We start from the raw sequence: 22,521 nt of genomic DNA on the forward strand, positions 1-22,521 counted from the left end.
ACCTAACACAGGTCAGCAGTCCACAAGCCCTGTCCGTGCACACAGAGCATTCAGTTAGTGTTTTACTGCCTTCCTCTTAAATATAAATGGACACCAAGGGCCACCAGCTACTTGAAGCCAGCCTCCAACACGAAAAAATAGAAACCAAAACAAATAAACAGAAAAAAAGAAACATGAATAAAACAGAGCAATGGAGGAAACAGAAGACAATTTTAAGGAAATAATTAATACTCTCATATAAGAGATAGCATTCACAAGAAGAGGTGGCAATAAAAAAGAACAATCAAGAATAAGAAAATTAGGGTTTCACTGGTGGCGCAGTGGTTGCGAGTCTGCCTGCCGATGCAGGGGACAGGGGTTCGTGCCCCGGTCCAGGAAGATCCCACATGCCATGGAGCGGCTGGGCCCGTGAGCCATGGCCACTGAGCCTGTGCTTCCAGAGCCTGTGCTCTGCAACGGGAGAGGCCACAATAGTGAGAGGCCTGCGTACCGCAAAAAAAACAAAAAACAAAAAAAAAAGAATAAGAAAATTTTCTTGTAAATTTAAAATGACAGCCAAAATAAAAATTTAACAGGAGATTTAGAAGAAAGAAAGAGAATTTCCTGGTAATAGATTAAAAAGGAAAAGTGATGACCAATAGGAGAGGAAAGATAAAAGAATTATAGAATCAGTCCATGAGGTTCAATATGACTGACAGAAATTCCAAATAAAACAAAAGAAAATTGTTTTGTGAAAGAGACTGCTTCCCAGACATGGGGTCTTCAGATTAAAACGACTTACTATAGAGTTTTCAGTTCAATAAATGGAAACATGATCCATATTAAGGCACATCAAGATTATAACTCAGGACTTCCCTAGTGGTCCAGTGTTTAAGACTCTGCGCTTCAACTGCAGGGGGCAAGGGTTCAATCCCTGGTCAGGAAAGTTCTGCGTGCCACCAAAACATAAATAAATAAAATAAAATAAAAGCCATGGGAAGCTACTAAAAAGCATTATCATGTTTTAAAAAAGACTATAACTCAATGTATAAAGAATGAAGAAAAACTGTTAGAGTTTTCATGAAGAAAATATGGAAAAGACAAGAGGTAGCCATATAAGTACATGGTCTGGCAACATACTATGGGAGCTGGTGATTGCCTCTGAGAAAAGGATGCAAAGGGGGAGAGATGGAACTATGAACTCCTGTTGTTTTTAATGATAAGCTCTTTAACATTTTGAGAAAATAAAAATTTTAAACAATAAAATATGGTAAAAAGTAAAACCAGAATTTATCTAATAGCTAGTTTGATAATTAAGCAAAAAATAAAAAAACAGATCAAGAATATTTCCTACAAGTTTTATAACTAGTGGGATAATTATTAGCACTAGATATTTTAAAATAAAGCAAATGTTTAACAGTTAGAATTCTCTTAATTATCTATGCTAACAAGGTAAAGACAATGTATATTTGTATTCCTCTATCAGTTACCTTTGGCTATATAACAAACCAAACCAAAACTCAGTGGCTAAAACAACCACCATTTAGTTTATATTTAGCTCTCAATTCCGTAGGTTGGCAATTTGGGCTGGGCTCAGCTAAGAGGTTCCTCTGCTGGTCGTGGCTGTGCTGACTCAAGCATCTGCAGTCAGCTGCCAAGTGGACTGGGCACTGGCTGACTGGTGAGGGGCCTCAGTTGGGAAGCCTCATCTGAGTTTCTCAGGTCTCTTACCCTCTAGCAGGCTAGCCCAGGCTTATTCATATGGTGACAAAAAGTTTCCAGGAAGCACAAAGGAGGACAAGCCCCACTGCACAAGATCTTTTCAAGTCTCTTCTTGTGCCATGTTTGCCAGCACCTCATGGACCAATTCAAGTCACGTGGCTGAGCTCAGAGTCAGAATGGTAGATCACCCAAAGTTACCCAGCAAAGGAACATGGATATAGGGAGAGAGAATTTAAGACCATTTATTCAATCTGCCAAAATTCCTATACTAATAATTCAGTCATTTTTTTCCTTCCTTTTCTATACTATTATGGGGATGAATAACATTATCTAAACATAGTTTTTCTGATACAACTTTACTGGACTGGAGGAAATCTGGCTTTAGAATATTTTCCCCCAACAAGTTCTTACAAGGCTAGATGTAGATTGATGGGATAGGTGACTATCTTCGTAAAGAGTCTTGGACAATCCCCTTCCAGAGGTCTAGAGCCCCACCACACATACATACCACTTTCAAAACAGGCTATTATTTTTATGGTCACTATACTGTTCCTGAAAGCAGTTGAAATCTGTAGGCAAGGCTGCCATGTCAGGTAGAGTGTGTGCTGCACCCAGCATGAGAGTGTCCAACCAAGAGATGCACGGGGTGTGGAATTCGTCATGAACTCTACTCTCCAAGCCATGAAGCCTAGTGTGTGAACGCAACAACCAGGAGGGAAGAGGAACTTTTTAAATTTTGAAGTATTCTTTTAAAAAATTCCATAAAAGGGCCACCAGCCAGACAAGCCAGGAGTTCTCAGATATGCCTCCATCCAATTCTAATTCATCTCAATATGCACAAAAGCACTGTAGAAGAGTTCTGCCTGTAGATTGAAAATAGAACTATCCAGTTCTAGTTCACAATAACACAGTAGATCAGGTGTAGACAGTAATACTATCCCTGAAGTCAAACACTGTGAGCAACTTCTAGCTACATATTTTAAAGGTTTAGGAGATGTCTGTGCATAGGCAACTCAGATGTAGAAAACCTGGCCTCTATACCCAACTGGCCATAAAAAAAAGGGGGGGGGGCTACAATTCAATAATAACAACAACAAAAAACAACCCAATTTTTAAAAATGGACAAAGGGCTTGAATAGACATCTTTGAAAGAAAATATACAAATAGTCAACAAGTACGTCAAAAGATGCCCAACATTACTAATTACTAGGGAAATGTAAATCAAAACCACATTGAGATATCATTTCACACCCATTAGGATGGCTACTGTCAAAAACAAAACAAAACAGCACAGAAAATAGCAATGCTGGCGAGGTTGTTGAGAAATTGGAACCTTTGTCCATTGTTGGTGAGAATGTAAAATGGTGCGGCCGATACGAAAAAGATTATGGAGGTTCCTCAAAAAATTAAAAAGAGAATTATATGATCCAACAATCCTACTTCTGGACATATATTCAAAGGAATTGAAAACCTGGTCTCAAAAAGGTGTTGGTACACCCATGTTCACAGCAACATTATTCATAATAGTCAAAAGGCGGAAGCAACCAACTATCCATCGGCAGATGAATGGGTAAACAAAATGTTATATATATGCAGTGGAACATTACTCAGCCTTAGAAAGGAAAGAAATTCTGAAATGCTACAACATGGATGAACTTTGAGGACACTATGCTAAGTAGAATAAGCTAGTCATAAAAAGACAAAACATCATATGATTTCACTTATATAAGGTATCTACAGTAGTCAGATTCATGGAGACAGAAAGTAGACGGGTGGTTGCCAGGGGTTGGGAAAAAGCAGAATGGGGAGTTGTGATTGAATGGGTATAGCTCAGTTTTGCGAGATGAAAAGAGTGCTGGAGATTGGTTGCACAACAGTGTGAGTATACCTAACACTAATAAACAATACACTTAGAAATAATTAAGAGAGTAAATTCATGTTATGTGTATTTTACCACAATTTAAAAAGAAAGGTCCATCTCTTCAGATAATGTGAAGCATCAGAACAGTCTGTGCCACTGATGGAAGTGCTATTTCTTCTTCCATTGGACAAGGCAGGATTCAGTTTTCTTAGGATCCACAAGCAGTCAAAATGACTCCAATCCAACCCCTACCCCAAATTATATTTTTCTTCCTCATTCCTTCCTTCCCACCACAAGAGGGGAACTTTCCTCTAGAACATCTTCAAGGATAAATTCTCACACCTACAGTCACACTTGATCTCTTCTCATTTCCTCTAAAATTCTGTTCACTCATATTCCTTGTCCAACAATAACCACCTATCCCATGTTCAGAAAAAAGGGAAAAACAGAATCCAGTGAAGATAAGATGCAAATAAAAGTCTAACTAAAAGTTTATACCCTAAGTTCAAACTGGGTCACAATCTGCATATATATACATACATTATACACTCTTGAATATACAAAATATTATCTAATAAAACATTTTAATCAAACTGTATTAAAGAGTTCATTAAAAGTTTCCTTATTTTAGTCACTTCATTATTATGAAAAATAAATCTAAAAATTTTCACAAGTCAAATGATCCTATTAACGCTCCAAAGAGGTTAAGTAGATTCCTTGACAATTAAATACAATTATTATTTTGCAATTTTTTCTCTGTATTTTTGCCTTAATTCAAAAACAGTTTGAACACCTCCTACAAGAATAATTAAGACATAGTCCCTGCACTATAGGTGCTGACACAGAAGAGAACTAATGATTACAATATAATGTGAGAAGAGCTCCATTAGAGGGAGGTACAGGATGCTAAGGGAGTACAGAAAAGGGGCACCTAACTCAATATGAGGCCAGTGACTTCTAAGAGGAGAAAGCATCCGAGCTGAGTCTTAAAGAAGAGAAAGTTGGTCAGAAGAATGAGAAGTGGAGGTACACCAGGCATAGGAACCTGAAACAGGTAAGAAAAGAGGTGAGAAGTAGAGCAAATTACAGGTTTTGTAAATAGTCTGGTATGACTGGACCACATGATAAGTGCGAAGGAGTCAAGAGGTATGAGGCTGGAAAAGGAGGCACCATCCAGGTCATGAAGAGTCTTGCTCAATGTGCTATAGTTTAGAAATTTCTGGAAGGCAACTAGGAATCTTTGAATGATTTTTAAGAAAAGGAGTTACATGTTCACATTTGTATTTAATATAATTTAGGGCAATATTGATATGCAATGGGATTGAAAGTTAAGAGGGACATAGTCTATAAGAGACCACCACAACCCAATCAGTAATTACAAGAATCAAAACAAAAATCTTGGTGCTGTACAGCAGTAATTAACACAACATTATAATTCAACTCTACGTCAATAAAAAATAAATTAAAAAATTTTTAATTAAATTTTTTAAATAAAATTTAAAATAGTTACTAAAAAAAATCTTGGTACCTGAAAGGAAATGGATTCCTGAGATTAAGAAATAAAATCAATAGAATAGAATGTAGTGACTGATGACATTGGGAAAGTGAAGGAGAAAAGTAAGTCCAGAATGACGAGTGTTTTTTGCTTGCATATGGTACCATTATCAATCCAAGGAATAATGAAAAAGGATCAGTCTTGCAATGGCAAAATGATAAAGCTGGTTTAGTACACGAGAAGTTGAGGTCCAGACAAATTTAGATGTCCATTAAATAGAAAGAAGGATGTGGAAACTAGAAGAGAGGCTTGGACTAGAGATACAGATTTTGAATCAACACCATGTGGATGATAGCTGACACTATGAGGGGTAGAGCTAAACCAGGAAGGGTGTTTAGAGTGAGAAGGAGGCTGAAGAGAAAGCTCTCAGGAGTATCAACATTTCAGGACAGATAAAGAACAAAGGGCTTCCCTGCTTCCCTGGTGGCACAATGGTTAAGAATCCGCCTACCAATGCAGGGGACACGGGTTCGAGCCCTGGTCTGGGAAGATCCCACATGCCACGGAGCAACTAAGCCCGTGTGCCACAACTACTGAGCCTGCGCTCTAGAGTCCGCAAGCCACAACTACTGAAGCCCGCACGCCTAGAGCCCGTGCTCCGCAACAAGAGAAGCCACCGCAATGAGAAGCCCGCGCACCGCAATGAAGAGTAGCCCCCGCTCGCCGCAACTAGAGAAAGCTGGTGTGCAGCAACGAAGACCCAATGCAGCCAAAAATAATATAAATAAAATAAAAATAATTTTTTTAAAAAATCGTTTAAAAAAAAAAGAACAAAGTATTCTGAAAGTGATAAACAAGTCAGGTGTTATAATATCAAAAGACATCTCTCGGGTTATTAAAATATATGTATTTACATTTAGTTTTTCTTAAATAAAAACTTACAGACACATTGTGAATAAGTTTACAAAAGACTGGGAGCTAACCATGCCCCCAAAGAAGAAAACTTATTTTTAATGTTTTCTTCTTTTCAAAAAGAGGCAGTGAGGGGAGGGAATAAGGACAAAGTCTAAGCTGAAATTCCATAAGCACTTACAAGTGGTTTATTAAATTGATTTCTTACTTTTCATCAGGACAAAGTTCGCGGATAACAGCTAAGAGCTTTGACAGCACCTGTAGTTTTCCTGACTCTTCCTCAGTAAACATGAGCGGGTTGTAATCAGCAGGAAACACATTTATCAAGCCTTCATATAGATTCCTTTCTTCATTCTCTTCCCAAGTTGAGCTGCATTCTTTTTCCTGTTCAAAAGGATGACTGTCAACACTGGTTCATGTTTTTTTAATTGGGAGAGAAAAAATGCTAAAATTATGGGGAAAAAACTGAAGATTAATAGCTACCTGAAAAGCCCAAGCTAATTGTTATGTAAATCTTCATAGGTCACAATTTGGTCATTTTTGATTACAGAGCAGTTCTAATGCTGTCTCCAAATGCCTGTTCCCTGAATCCCACAAGCGCAGTATCATTGCCAATGTGTGATTGATGGGGAGGTGGGTAGCAGAGAAATAAACAGGAGGAAAATAGAGGGCAAACAGTTCTAGTAAATCTATCCTCTCCAAAACCCTGAGACTTCTCATCATTGCTACCTCTTTTTCTCTCTTCTTCCCTCCTTCCCTCCCTGCTATTACTTTTCTCTCCCAGTTTGCAGGCTCACACAGCACCTCCCAGGTGATACTCAAAATCAAGCACAACAGTCCAGTCAATCTTATCAATTTCTTCTACAAGAAGGAACAATTCTGCCAAGAAGTTAACAGAGAAGTCTATTGTTATTTATAATATTTTGTTTATTTTACCAATAGTTTTTATATAATTTTATTCCAAAGAGATTATCACCACCTCTGAAATTCCCCCTCAAACTGCCTAGCTGACATGTGAACACATACTGGAGATTACATTTGATAATGACTGCATCACTTTTTTAGATAAAATTTCTGGGACTGGCAGTTCGCCTCATTCTCTCCCACATTTACCAGACTTATTGTTCTTGAAACTTTGTTCAACCTACTACCCCTGCCTGGAATGCACCATCTTTTTTTTGCCCAATTATCCCAATCCTATAAATACTTGAGGACCCAATGCAAATTCCACCTGATTACTCACATGTCCCCTTTTGGAGGCACTGACCTTTAACCTTTATGGTTATACAGTACACTTCAACTTCGAATTTATTTAATTGTTCAATTAACTATATACTTTTTAAAACTAATTCCCTAATGTTTTAATGTGTGTTGTAATCCTTCTTTAATAATACTAGAAACATCTTAAGGGCAGTGAATCAAGTAGTATAAAATGCTGGGCACAAAATTAATTTTAATCTGGCTTATTCCCCAAACATAGCAATATTTGGGTAAAGTCACTTGATTAAAAATACTTGGAACCCTGAGATATTTACATAACTGGGATATACATGAGAGAGATGGTTGCTGGCTGCTTTGGGTTAGGTTTCCTAAAATGCCTACACCTTGGCGAGGTTATCAAAGGACCACAGACCCAGGGTCTAATCCACAGCTTTTCATGTTCAGAAACTTGCATATGCTTAAGCTCTAGGGAAATGAGCCATACTAACCAAATTAAGAGACTGAATAAATCAGAATATAAATTTATTGACCTATAAATTAGACCTGCCTGTTTAAACCAACTGGTCTATGCATTCTGTCCTATGAAAGGTGCATGGGGAAGCCAAATCATTAGCAGAAAGTTGTCTGGTGAATATTAAATCAAAATACAAGGGAGATAAATGATCTTAATGCACAAGTTCTTAGCCAGGAACACATAATCAGAATCACTTGGGAGAGCTTTTTTAAAATCTTCATGACTGGGTCCTACTCTCAGAGAATCTGAATCGGCTCATATGTGTCTAGGCTGGACAAATGTAGTCTTAAAAGCTTCCCTGGTAGCTCAATGGTTGAGGGTCCGCCTGCCAATGCAGGGGATGCAGGTTCGTGCCCGGGTCTGGGAAGATCCCACATGCCGCGGAGCGGCTGGGCCCGTGAGCCATGGCCGCTGAGCCTGAGCGTCCAGAGCCGGTGCTCCAACGGGAGAGGCCACAACAGTGAGAGGCCCGTGTACCGCAAAAAAAAAAAAAAAAAAGAAAAGAAAAAAAAAAAGCTTCCCTGAAGACTGTAATGTATAATCCTAATTAAGAATCAACTAACAGATAATATCTTTATGTTGAGACAGCCTGATGCATGGAGGTGCATCACAGAGATTTACCAGTTAGATTTCTCACATCAACTAGACAGGGCAATCTCTTCTCTGACTCTCTGCAAACCCAATACTCTTCAGTTAGGAGTTGTAATATTCAGTTATAGTTGTAATAAAAATTCACCAAATTGCCACAATAACATTATCAGGAAGTTATTATTGCCTCTGTGTTTCAGTTAAGACAAACTAAGCCTCACAGACACAAGCTGGCCATGCTTAAACTTGCCTTCACTTAACCAAGTAGTAGAGTAGGGACTGATATAGCTAGTTCCAACATCAAAACAGAAAACTCTCACTATACCCCAAACTGCCTTATGTTCATTAATATCCAAATGGTCAGCTCAACTATGTAGCCATTAAAAATCATACTTGTAGAAGGCATCTAATTTGGGGAAATGTCCACAATTTATTTAGTAATAATAATAATAATCGAAGCATAGCATCATTAGAATTAAGTTCCTCTAGAAAAGACTACTTACGGGTATCTTTGAGTCCGTTTCCTCATCCAAAAATGGGGATGGTAATAATAGTACTTACTCCATAGAATTTTGTGAAGAATAAATAAAATAATACTAGAAAAGTACTTAGTGTTTGGTACGTGGTGTTTAATAAGTATTAACTAAGATTATTAATACCAAATGTAGTTTTCTGTGGCTGGAGAGCTTTATCTCTTTATAACAAATCATTCAAAGTGGTATTTCCAGGTCACAAGATGCATAAAATTTTAAGGTTTTTGATACATATTGCCAAACTGTCTCCCAGTTGTACCAATTTACATTGTAACCAGTAGATGATCTTTATTTTCTTCTTTGTGATTTTTTGAATTTTACAGATTTCATACAACAATCATGTATTACTTTATGAGGAAAAAATAAATTATTTCTTAATGGTAAATTTTGTATTTGTTAGCTCCAAACAAACTGCCTGGCTATATTAATATAAAATAGGAAGGGAAACCAGGACCGAGCATTAGATGAGGCACAAAAGGGCAGGGGGCACAAACTCTAGAAGACAGAGCCTCAAGCCCATTTCATCCCTCGTTCAGCTCTATGAATATGGGCATGCTCTGAAGAACAAGTAGAAGGCTGGATAAACTCTAAAGAAGAATCACACCAGAGAGGCTGCACAGCTTTTGGAAAACCCACAAATGCAACCCCAGGGATTAGAGCAAACTGCCCTCTTAGGTTCACATGACATAGAACCCTCAGCTCATATTCCTGACGCAGGCTCATGCACTACTTACCTTTACTGAGCTGAACAAAAGGCAGGGGTGATTGCACAGTTTTTTAAGAGCTCCAATACATATTAGATGAGAACTATTTTCCAACAATCCTTGAAGACAGAATCTGACAGCCTGAGAACTCAACAGTTTTCTATAAAGTTCAATCTGTAGGGCTCCTGGTCGGCAAAAGACTACATTCTCTATCTTAGGTGGGAGATATTTATTTATGACTTCTTGGGTTCTTCTAAGGACAAAGAGCCCAGTGAGGCAAGTAAGTTCAGCTGCTCTTCTCTCTCCTAACTCCTTTTCTTCCTATGGAAAAACAGCAGACTTAAAAGTGTTTTAGACAAAAAAAAAAAAAAAACACTGGGCTGGCCAAAAAGTTCCTTCAGTTTTTAAGTAAAAATAAAAGACACAATTTTCATTCTCACCAAGATCTTTATTGAACAACATATTCACTGTTTTGTTCCTCTACCTTCTGCCATTTTTCAGGCAACTTCATAATTCCATCTTCCCAAAACTTTGTCTTTTTGAGCAAAGAACTGTTCCAGGTGTCTTTTACAGTCTTCTAGGGAAGTGAAATTTTTTTCCACTAAGAGAATTTTGTAAAGACTGAAATAAATGGAAATCCTAAGGTGCAGTGTCTGGTGAATACGGCAGATGAATCAAAACTTCCCAGCCAAGCTGTAACAGTTTTTGCCTGGTTATCAAAGAAACATATGTTCTTGCATTATCCTGATGAAGATTATGCATTTTCTGTTGACTAATTCCGTATGCTTTTCGTCGAGTGCTGTTTTCGGTTGGTCTAATTGGTAGCAGTACTTGTTGGAATTAATCGTTTGGTTTTCCGAAGGAGCTCATAATAGAGGACTCCCAATCCCACCGTATACACACATCACCTTCTTTGGATGAAGACTGGCCTATGGTGTGGTTGGTGGTGGTTCATTTCACTTGCCCCACGATCTCTTCCATCCCACATTATTGTACAGTATCCACTTTTCATCGCCCATCACGATTTGTTTTAAAACTGGAACGTTTTCATTACATTTAAATAGATAATTGCATGTGGAAATATGGTCAAGAAGGTTTTTTTTTTTTTTTTTTTTTTTGCTTAACTTATGTGGAACCCAAACATCAAAGCGATTAACAAAACGAAGCTGGTGCAAATGATTTTCAATGCTTAATTTGGATATTTTGAGTATGTCGGCTATCTCCCATGTGGGTTAATGTTGATTAATTGTTCTCAATTAATGTCTTGATTTGATCGCTATCAACTTCAACTGATCTACCCGACCATGGAGCATCATTCAGCAAGAAATCTCCAGCATGAAACTTTGCAAACCACTTTTGACATAATCAGTCACAGCACCTTCTCCATACACTGCACAAATCTTTTTTTGCATTTCAGTTGTGTTTTTACCTTTCTTGAAATAAGAAAGCATAATATGCCAAAAATGTTGCTTTTTTTCTTTCATCTTCAATATTAAAATGGCTACACAAAAAATCACCAATTCTGGTAAGTTTTTTTTTTAAAATGCACGCTGATATGACAGCTGTCACAATACAATCTAACAAAATTGTTTCGAATGAAGTTAAAGACAACTAAGCGCTACTAGAGCCAAATCTTACAGAAAAAAATCAAATGAACCTTTTGGCCAACCCAGAACAAGCAGTTAAATGAACATTAAACATTTTATAATGATCAACCATTTACTAATTGCTTCCCTTCAGATTTTTTTTTAAATAAAAGAAATGAAATACAGTTTAGAATAGAAAACTCAACAATCATTTCTTTAAATGTTTAGCATAATCCTTTAATTAAGTGAAGACACAGTCTCCAAATCCTTGTTTCTTTGGCTACTGCCACCATTGAGAACCACTGGAAATCAATAATCCACAAACCGAATTGTCTGAAAGTAAGTTTTTATGAGAAGACTGTAACAGTACATAGTCTTAAAATCATTATCAAAGCACTAATAGAGCAAACTCTTGGAAAAAAATATTTTGACAAGTAATTGATCCTAAAACTAAGCTTACAAGAAATTACTGGCACAAGGCACTGCTGACTCTTTCAAAATCTTTACACATTGTTCGTTAAATAATAGTACATTTTAAAGTCAAAATACAGTATGAATGAAATTTATGTTTAAGTTCTCTACATAGGGGACTTCCCTGGTAGTGCAGTGGTTAAGAATCCGCCTGCCAATACAGGGGAAACCAGTTCGATCCCTGGTCTGGTAAGATCCCACATGCCACGGAGCAACTAAGCCCGTGCGCCACAACTGAGACTGCTTACCTAGAGCCCATGCTCCACAACAAGAGAAGCCACGGCAATGAAAAGCCCGCGCACCACAACGAAGAGTAGTAGTTCCCCACTTGCCGCAACTAGAGAAAGCCTGTGCGCAGCAGTGAAGACCCAATGCAGCCAAAAAATATAAATAAATAAATAAATTCTCCACATAGAATCTTTTGAGTGTATAGAACTTCACAGGGAAGCTTAAAATCAATCTTATATGTAAATATTTGTTTCTATATAAATCACAGAAAATTTCCCTTATATTTTAAAACTATTCTCAATTTTTATTACAAAATAATTGGTTCACTGGAGGAAGGTCAGAAAATATAGTTATGCAAAAATAAGAAAATTAAAGACAACTTTCATCAACCAGAAACAGCCAATGCTGCCAAGACTTTTTATGTATATCTTCAAAACCATTTTGTTTGCATAAATATGTAAATATATTAGATGTTTTATTTTTATTTCTATTTGTAACAAAAAAAGGATCTCAAACCACAAAGCTTCATGGGAACAACCAACCAGTTTGGCTTATCACCATATTCCCCAGTGTCTGGCACTTAGCATTTGGCCCACTTTAGGTATTTAATATGTAAGTGTTGGGTAAATAAATGAATGTGATTTTATTTTTAAATAATGTATCATAAACATTTCCCATTCTATTAAATATACGCATAAATCATTATTTTTTCTTTTATATACATACAATTTTAATTTTATTTATTTATTTATTTATTTTTGGCTGCGTTGGGTTTTCGTTGCTGCACGCGGGCTTTCTCTAGTTGCGGTGAGCAGGGGCTGCTCTTTGTTGTGGTGCGCAAGGTGCGCAGGCTTCTCACTGCAGTGGCTTCTCTTGTTGCAGAGCACGGGCTCTAGGCGCATGGGCTTCAGTAGTTGTGGCTCGCGGGCTCTAGAGCGCAGGCTCAGTAGTTGTGGTGCACGGGCTTAGTTGCTCTGTGGCATGAGGGATCTTCCTGGAGCAGGACTCAAACCCAGGTCACCTGCATTGGCAGGTGGATTCTTAACCACTGTGCCACCAGGGAAGCCCAATCATTATTTTTTATATAGTTCCTAGTTCATGGAAAATGCTCAGTAAATATTTATACCCAATTTTAAGGCTTTTGATACGTATTGCCAAACTATCCTCCAGTCGTACCAATTTATAGTCCAATCAATAGAGAATAGTACTCCTATGTACACTTGCTACTACAGTGTAAATCTAACCAACTAAAACATCAGTAGAAAAGTACAAACGTTACTTCATGGTTATTTGGTTTACCTTTTTCAATACCAGTAAAGATGAACGTTTTTATGTGTTTTACTGTCATTTATAATTCTCTGTGAAGTGCCTATTTATGAATCTTTTTGAAGTGATAGGGTCATTTTCTAACATAAGAAATGCAAAACAAGTTGAACGATTGTGGGTAAAATTTTAAAAATCACTCTACTAATTTACTTTTTCCTAAATTAAAATAATACCCAAGTTATGAATGATTTTCCCAAACTGCTCATTTTTAACCTACTTATTGAAGTAAATTATACCTCAGAAGCAGAAGGTTGTCTCGATTTAATGATGGGTTCTTCATATATTTTTCTATAAGATGGCAAAGAGCCTAATATTCCTGGATTTACAAAATCAATTAATGCAAAAAATTCTTGGAGATCATTCTGAACTGGAGTACCTAAAGAGATAAAAGTGATGAGAGGTCAAGTTTATGTTTTACAGTATCAGGTCTTTATAGAAATGTGTACTCTCTTCCCTAAGAACACTAAATACAAGCAAAGTCTCAAACTAAGAAAGACCAGCTAAATCAAGTTTTAAAAAATTAATAATCGTATAAAATTTTAACTCTGGTTTTAACTGTGAACTGAAGTCTATTTAGTACAGCATTTTGGCTGAGTATAGGCTCTAGAGTCTGACTGCTTGGGTTCAAATCCTACCTGCATCACTTATTCTCTGAGTTACCCTGAAAAGTTATTTACCCCAATTTTATTTGCTGTAAAATTAGGATAATAATAGCAGCTCCTAGGGTTGTGAGGATCAAATGAGTTAATACATATACTATTGTGCCTGCAGCACAATAAACGTTCCATAACTGTTAGTTGTTATTATTATAATTGTGTGACTCTGGACAAAGTTGCTTAAACTCTTTTAAGTTAAACTCGGGATTTTTTTTACTTATAAAAGTGGGAAGATAATAAAAAAGTAAAGACAATGGATGTGAAGTGCCTGACATTTAGCAAACACAGTGAATGGTACCTATTATTACTACCTTACAAAGTTATCACATAAAATTGTAATCTTCATTGATCCTAAAGACTGACACAGACTGTAATAGATTGATATACCCTGCACATACTCAATAATATTTGGCTAACTAATTTTCAAAGAGACACTTTGCTGAGTTTGAAATTATGGCTTACATCTGTTTTTTTTTTTTTTTTTTTTTTTGCGGTACGCGGGCCTCTCACTGTTGTGGCCTCTCCCGCTGCGGAGCACAGGCTCCGGACGTGCAGGCTCAGCAGCCATGGCTCACAGGCCCAGCCGCTCTGCGGCATGTGGGATCTTCCCGGACCGGGGCACGAACCCGCGTCCCCTGCATCGGCAGGCGGATTCTCAACCACTGTGCCACCAGGGAAGCCCCTCCTCATTCTTAAATATGGAGATAAAGGCAGAGCCAGCCCCTGTTCTCCTTTAAATATCACCACATCTAGATGTGATGTCTGCAACTGCTCTGGCCACTTGTTACAAGCATGAATATGAAGTCAACACCAAACATGGCACAGCAGAGAACAAAAACAATCAGAATCCATGACAACACTGTTGAGCTGATGTATCCCCACCCCTGGAACATGCCCTAACTCTAGACCTGCAGTTATGTGGGAGAATAAGCACATTTGATCCACATATCTGTTACTTACACCTGAAATCACACCAACTGATACACGAGGGAAAGAGGCAAAAGCAAAACTGGAAAAAAGAAAGGCAGTCCATAAGAAGCGGATCAGAAGAAGGATTTAGGGCAGAAAATAATAAGGAAAAAGTGTAAAGAAGAAAAAGAAAAGAAGGGCCTACAAGATAGCCAATATACTAGTATAGTATTATTCTGAGTTGTCACAAATGTTGTCTAGAAGTAGTTTAGTCCCCAGGTCGCTGCTTTTAGTATTATTTTTGAATTCTAGACTATGCAGAACCTGTAGAAGAAGCTAAATAAAATAACATTAATAAAAGTTGAGCAGCAAAGTCCTGTGACAAGAAAAAAGGAAACACTAAAGATTTTCAAGTAAAGTTTGTATGTTTACTAAAACTATTTTCAGGGCTATGGAAGTGAAACTTCTAGGGAAATTGAGAGAACTCTTTCTCTTTCCCTACCTCTATCCCAGCAATAATTATTAAGCTTTTTCTTTGTTTTATTGTTTACTTTTTAAGGAGACGTAAATCTACCACCCAACCCAAGTACTGGAACATTGCTAATAACCTACAGCTATATCCGCATCTATTATCTCCATAAAAAGCTCTAAGAGCTCTTTATACATATTCATACATGTATCTTTCCTTAGGAATCTATATAGAAAAGTATGTGCTTGTAGATATCCATCACCACATTTCAAAATTATGCACTATCATAGGAAAATGTTTACATTAAGTATATTTTGATGTACATGTGTGTCTATGAAGATGGATTTTGTATGTATATATAAAAAAGAAATATGTATGTATGTTCTCTGTGTGCATGTGTGTGTGTGAATAACGAAACATGACAAAATGCTAATGGCTCATTAAGAAATTGAGATTGAAGTATGATTTCCATTCTCTAGTTTCTAAGCATGCTATAATATAGCAATATGTGTATGTATCTGTGTGTGTCTGTGTGTGGTATATATATATATATATTTTTTTTTTTTTTTTTTTTTTTCTTTGGTGGTACACAGGCCTCTCTCTGCTGTGGCCGCTCCCGTTGCGGAGCACAGGCTCCGGACGCGCAGGCTCAGCGGCCATGGCTCACGGGCCCAGCCGCTCCGCGGCATGTGGGATCTTCCCGGACGGGGGCACGAACCCGTGTCCCCTGCATAGGCAGGCGGATTCTCAACCACCGCGCCACCAGGGAAGCCCGGTATATATTTTTAACTCTCACTTTTTTTTTTTTTTTTTTTTGTGGTATGCGGGCCTCACTGTTGTGGCCTCTCCCGTTGCGGAGCACAGGCTCCAGACGCGCAGGCTCAGCGGCCATGGCTCACGGGCCCAGCCGCTCCGCGGCATGTGGGATCTTCCCGGACCGGGGCACGAACCCGTGTCCCCTGCATCGGCAGGTGGATTCTCAACCACTGCGCCACCAGGGAAGCCCTAACTCTCACTTTTTAATGAGAATTTTGCTTCAAATCTTAGATTTTCCTTTTTTATAATATAAAGAAAGGATATCTAACACCTAATGAAGGATATCTAACATAATAAGATATTGTGGATTGAACTATGTCCCCTCAAAATTCCTATGTTGAAGCCCTAATTCCCAATGTGACTATATTTGGAAACAGGGCCTTGTAGGAGGTAATTAAGGTTAAAGAAGCTCATAAGGGTAGAGCCCTAATCCAATATGACTTGTATCCTTTCAAGAAGAGAGGAAGACACAGGGATGCACACACTCAGAGAACAGGCCATGAGAGGACCCAGCGAGCAGATGGCCATCTGCAAGGCGAGGAGAGAGGCCTCAGGAGAAACCAAACCTGCCGACATCTTGACACTGGACTTGCAGCTTCCAGAACTGTGAGAAAATACATTTCTGTCATTGAAGAAATTTACCACCCAGTCTGTGGTATTTTGTCATGGCAGCCCTAGAAGTCTAATACACCTCTATTAAATTTTAATTTAATTTTAATATTAAAATTTCCAGTAAATATTAACTAAATATTCTTCACAGCACTGGGCTAGATAGCAGCAGGAAACAAAATCAAAATTACTTTCATTTGCTTCTTAGCTTCTGAGCACCTATTATATATGTAGCACTGTACATATTCATATACAAATGTTACTTCCTAATAAGACACAAATCACCTTGGGAGTAAGATATCCTGCCACTATAAAAAAAGAAGAATTTATTCAGGCAATTCTAAGGAGATAAAAACCAACTGTAAGTATTTCTAAATGTAAGAGGTTAGTTGGTGCTAGTTTTCACCTACATTCACAGCTCAGGAGCAACAGAGACAAGGACAAGAAAGCAGAAACAAGATAAAGAAGACAAAGTACGAATAAAGGGGGCAATGCTAATTCCTCAAAGGAAACAATCTCACAGGTCATCATCAGGACAGTCCTTCTGAATGAAGTCCCAGAATCATTTTCTACTGAAAATATTAAATTTAATTTGTAACACTAGTTGAATTGGTATTTGCTTATAACTGAGAATATTAGTAAAACTGTCCATTTTTGCTAAAGAACATTATCTGTTTTTCAAATAGAGGAGAATCTATTATTTTTTATTATTCTATTATTATTACCTAAAAATAATCTTAGTTTCTCACTCTCCCTTTTTATTTCTTTTTCTTTCCCCTTCGAATGCCAATCGTTTTAACTCCATAGCTGTTACTACTCTTTAAATAAGCAATATTGACCCCACATTGAGCAGTAAAAAGAAGTCCACATCTTTAGGGTAGAAGTATGCCCTGGAGCAACAGAAAACGCCCCCTGTTGTGTTCTCATTGAGTTGGGGTGTGGAGGGTACCCATCTTTAAGTAATTTATGATCATTTGACTTCCAATTTGTGAAGAAGGATTGTATTATCCACTACCAAATGTGATTTTTAAAACTATATGTGCTTTTTAGAAATGATTTTGGGAACTGTTAAATGACCTTTACATTCTTCACATTTAGTCGCTTAAAGATAATAAAGATAAAAAGGGCAGGGATCAAAACTTTCAGTTATATCTACCCCCCACATTTAGTAGATGTTCAACAAATGTCAGTAATACTGGTGATATGGAAACCAGAGAATAGAAAAATGGACTTTGAACATTTAGTAGAGGCTGTTTTTAAAGAAAAAAATGAGTTGGGGAAATGGAAAACTTAATCTAGGTAATTTCTGTATCTTTGGCTATTTGAGAAACTAAGTGGATCGATTCTTTATACTTCTTGACTAGCTTTTGATTTTGAGATCCTTGGGGCCAGAAAAGCAATGGAAAAAAAGATTTAGCTGCCCATCCCTTCCAAAAGGATTAAAGATGATAGGGAAATAGAGCCTTAAGTAGAAAACGGAAGGGTCATAAACCTTAGAAATGAATACAACTCTCTTCTTGACTCTGCTACCACATAAGACCAAAGTGAGGTGTGGGAGAAAAGCTACACTGAGTTATTCAGGCCTAATTCTAGTCTAGGCCTTAAGCTAAAAACGACTGGGTAGAAAAGGATCCTTGTGTTTACACACAGTCTATCTCATCCTTCCAATCTGGGCCAGAAGCTTTGGCCAGCAAAAAACCATATGCATACAGCACAAACATATAAAAATAAAGGATATTTATATTAAACACTTACCATGTATAGGGTAGTCTTCCAAGACCTTTACATGGATTAACTCATTTGACACTCACAACAACTCTATGAAGTAGATGGTCTTACTATCCCTATTTCACACATAAGGAAATTGAGGTACAGAGAAGTATAACTTGCCCAAAGTTGCAGAGCTGTAAATATCAGACTTGGAAACCAAGCACAAGCAGTCTAGTCCCATCTCCTACCTTTTTTACCATGATACCATTATGTTTATTCCTCAAAGAATCCAAAATCTGGATTGCACAACATTACATAGGATTTAAATAATTCAGAATCCTACCAAGACTCAACTAACATAGGTTTATTAGTATGAATTCCACTCAAACCCATCAATTCTTTGGATGCCAAACATCGTATTACAAGTTCTGCATATTCACTAGGCAAAAATACCATCATATCTCCCCCAAAGTAAATACGGACCAGTTAGAATTATCCTTTTCTCACAGGAGAGGCTAATGAGGGCTGTAGCTGTCTTAATGGTACTGTTCTTCAAACGATGTCCTTCATCACAAATTAGAAGATCAAATTTTATACTCTTAATTTGATCCAGGGAACGAAGTAACATTTCATAACTGATGATAAGAACAGAATAAAATGGAGATTTGGTGAATTCTTCTACTTTGTGGTCCTAAAAAAAAAAGATAATATTTAACAAATTATGGGCAAAAACTGTGTGAAATCAAATTTAAGCAGCATATTCCTGACAACCATTAATTAGGTATTAGAATATGTTAACTCATGACCAAATTGTAGGGAAAGATTCCATTTATCTGCAAAGGGTCAGAGTTACTTACACCTGAAAAACTGCTACGTAGAGAGTAAAAACTGCAGTATTGATTTGAAAATCTAGAGATTTAGTAAATGACCAGGGCTAAACTTTTAAAAGTCTCTTACCTGATCAACAGTAAATATCTTGATCCTTTCACTTCCTAGCCATTTTTGAAATTCTTTCCTCCAATTATTCACCAAGCTTCCAGGTGAGACAATAAGTGTCTTCTTTATTACTGGCTTGCCACCGTAGGGTCCCTGACACTGTAGAGTCCAGATGAGCGAAATACATTGCAATGTTTTCCCTAAACCCATTTCATCAGCAAGAATAGCTCCACATCTGCCATTCACCCTGTTAGAAACAATTATACTTCCTTCAGTTACAAAAGGAAAATATTTTATGTCCCTAACATCATCACCTATTAGTCAAGAACCAGAAGCTGGTATTTTGTACGTAGGATGAATTCTAGCCCCCACTAAACACTTTTTCTAGCTCTTCAATCAGCTGATTTATGACATATCTCTCTTTTGCATCTTTGCTAATTATATTCATTACGTATTTGTCAACTAAACTACTAAAACAACTTGAAATTAGAGTTGAATCTAAATCATCTGTTACTATCATGTATCTATATTTAGAGATGAGAAATGAATCCCAATGTTATATCTACCTTTGAATAATTTAACTATAACCATGCTTCTCATCACCAACAGTTGAGCAGTTTTTATCAGTTTCAGTATTCGATACAAAAACAGTTTAAAATATATTGAGGGGGCTTCCCTGGTGGCGCAGTGGTTGGGAGTCCGCCTGCCGATGCGGGGGACGCAGGTTCGTGCCCCGGTCCGGGAGGATCCCGCGTGCCGCGGAGAGGCTGGGCCCGTGAGCCATGGCCGCTGAGCCTGCGCGTCCGGAGCCTGTGCTCCGCGATGGGAGAGGCCGCAACAGTGAGAGGCCCGCGTACCACAAAAAAAAAAAAATATATATATATATATATATAAATGTAAACCAGAAAGATCTATTGGTCTGTATTTATGATTCTCTGGCAGTAAATGAAGTCCTCAACCAAAATAGCTCCTTGAGCTGTAAGAAAAATTAAACACTAAGCTATTTGACCTAATACATGTAATTTAGTAAAACTCTCATCCAAGAAACCTACTTGGTTAATGTAATCTAAAATTAAATATTATAAGGAATATAATAATATAAGTAAGTGGCATTTTATACCACTTCATAGTTTTTAAAACTCTTTGAAGGTATTAGATATACATTTTAAAAGTTACACAATCCAAAGGAATTAAGGATATTACCAAAAATATAAGTGTAGTTTGTTAATCCATTGTATTTCTTACTAGTAGAAAATATAACCAAAAACAATTTTATAGGGGACTTCCCTGGTGGTCCTGTGGTTAAGGATCTGCCTTCCAATGCAGGGGATGTGGGTTCGATCCCTGGTCAGGGAACTAAGAGCCCACATGCCACGGGGCAACTAAGCCTGTGCGCTGCAACTACTGAGCCCACAAGCTCTGGAGCGTGCACACCACAACTAGAGAGAAGACTGCGCACTGCAACGAAGAGCCCGCAAGCCTCAATGAAAGATCCCGCATGCCTCAACTGAGACCCGACGCAGCCAGAAAAAAAAAACCACACACAATTTTATACATGTTCTCCATTTCAAAGTGTAGACAAAAAATTACAAACATGAATCACAGCCACTATTATTATTTTAGATCAACAATTTGCCACTGCAAGATGCCAGCTAACTGAGACATAGTGAGTGGCAGAGAAAACAGTGATCCATCATCCACCATCCATCATCCATCATCACGGTATAGGGAAGAGAACAGGAAGACTTCCCTTGAAGAAGATGAAACTTGAGCAGAGTTTTAAAGGTAAATAGGAATTCACTACATTAATCAGGTAGATCAGTATAGTTGGAGCTTGAACTGAATTCCAAGCAAGAAAATATAAGCTAGGAAGCTGGCAAAATAGGAAGAAGACAGAAGATGATGATACTTATCCTTGAAAGCTCAGACTGTATCTCGTAGGTCAGCATCTCCCAAACATCAGTCTTTCATGACTACCATTACAATTTTTTGCCATACACGTGATACTATGTTATTATTTATTCTTTTTCCCTAAATCAACTCACTTTTTTACTTAGATTTGAAAACTCTTTCTAAGCATAATTTATCTGTGAAACAAAAAGTTTAATGTGCTATTTCTTTCTAATTATTCATTAACTCAATATGCTACTATTAAAAGTAAAAAATAAAGTTTGTCCATGTATACCTAAAATGATCCCATACACAACCCAGTAAAGTGCATATCACAGATTAGGAAACACTGATCTAAGTTCTGAGAATTGTAATAATTTTAAGCAAGGAAATGCCATGTTCAGAATTGTTTTCAGAAAAATCAAGCTGGTGGTGATAAGGAGAATGAATCTGAGAGGTATCAGAAGCAGATACACAAGTTAGAAACCATTGCAATTGGGCTTCCCTGGTGGCTCAGTGGTTGAGAGTCCGCCTGCCGGTGCAGGGGATACGGGTTCATGCTCCAGTCCCGGAAGATTCCACACGCGGCGGAGCGGCTGGGCCCGTGAGCCATGGCCACTGAGTTTGCGCGTCCGGAGCCGGTGCTCCACAATGGGAGAGGCCACAACAGTGAGAGGCCCGCATACCGAAAAAAAAGGAAAAAGAAACCATTGCAATAGTCCAGATAAAATATAATTTTATGACACCAGTTACTAGAGCTGCTACAGTGAGGTGCCAGAAATAATTAGGACCCAAATGATATGTGGGAGGTCAAAATAATCAAAAGTTTAGGTTTGATTAGATAGAGAAGGTGAGAGAGAAGAAATCAAAGATGATTCTCAGGCCAAGTGAGATAAGATCTCCAAAAGGAAGAACAGATTTGAGAAAGAACATGAATCTAGAAAGTTTCTAGGAAATAGTTTTCCCTTAACTTGTCATCATTCAAGGGGTTCTTAGACTTTGGGGGAATTTACATTCCCAACTCCCTAGTAAATGACCAATATAAAAATCAAGGTCCTATGCATTAAAAACAAAACAAAAAAGGACTGGAAGGAAATGTACTAACATGTTAGCAGAGACCTTTGGGGTTTTTTTACCCCCTTTGTCTGGTTTGTATGTATGTGTGTGTGTGCCTTCTGTTGATACTTCAACTGTACTTTGACTACAATTCTTTAAGAAAACTCAATTTTAAAAGGGGAGGAGGGGGACTTCCCTGGTGGTGCAGTGCTTAGGAATCCACCTGCCAATGCAGGGGACAGGGGTTCAATCCCTGGTCCGGGAAGATCCCACATGCTGCGGAACAACTAAGTCAGTGAGCCACAACTACTGAGCCTGCACTCTCGAACC

General features: G+C 37.8%; 1 protein-coding gene across 7 annotated transcripts in view; it reads right to left on the reverse strand.

Moving 5' to 3' along the window:
* Positions 1 to 22,521, reverse strand: part of RAD54B (RAD54 homolog B) — a 107,083-nt gene that overhangs the window by 11,496 nt on the left and 73,066 nt on the right. For all 7 annotated transcript variants that reach the window (XM_067017299.1, XM_067017297.1, XM_067017295.1 and 4 more), the window contains 5 exons: positions 19,267 to 19,492; positions 18,793 to 19,000; positions 13,377 to 13,516; positions 9,560 to 9,850; positions 6,178 to 6,353 (listed from right to left, as the gene is read on the reverse strand). In XM_067017299.1, the coding sequence (XP_066873400.1) occupies positions 6,178 to 6,353; positions 9,560 to 9,850; positions 13,377 to 13,516; positions 18,793 to 19,000; positions 19,267 to 19,492 (1,041 nt within the window). The remainder of the gene's footprint in view (positions 1 to 6,177; positions 6,354 to 9,559; positions 9,851 to 13,376; positions 13,517 to 18,792; positions 19,001 to 19,266; positions 19,493 to 22,521) is intronic.

Source organism: Kogia breviceps, chromosome 17 (assembly GCF_026419965.1).
Source record: "Kogia breviceps isolate mKogBre1 chromosome 17, mKogBre1 haplotype 1, whole genome shotgun sequence".
Lineage (NCBI taxonomy): Eukaryota > Metazoa > Chordata > Mammalia > Artiodactyla > Physeteridae > Kogia > Kogia breviceps.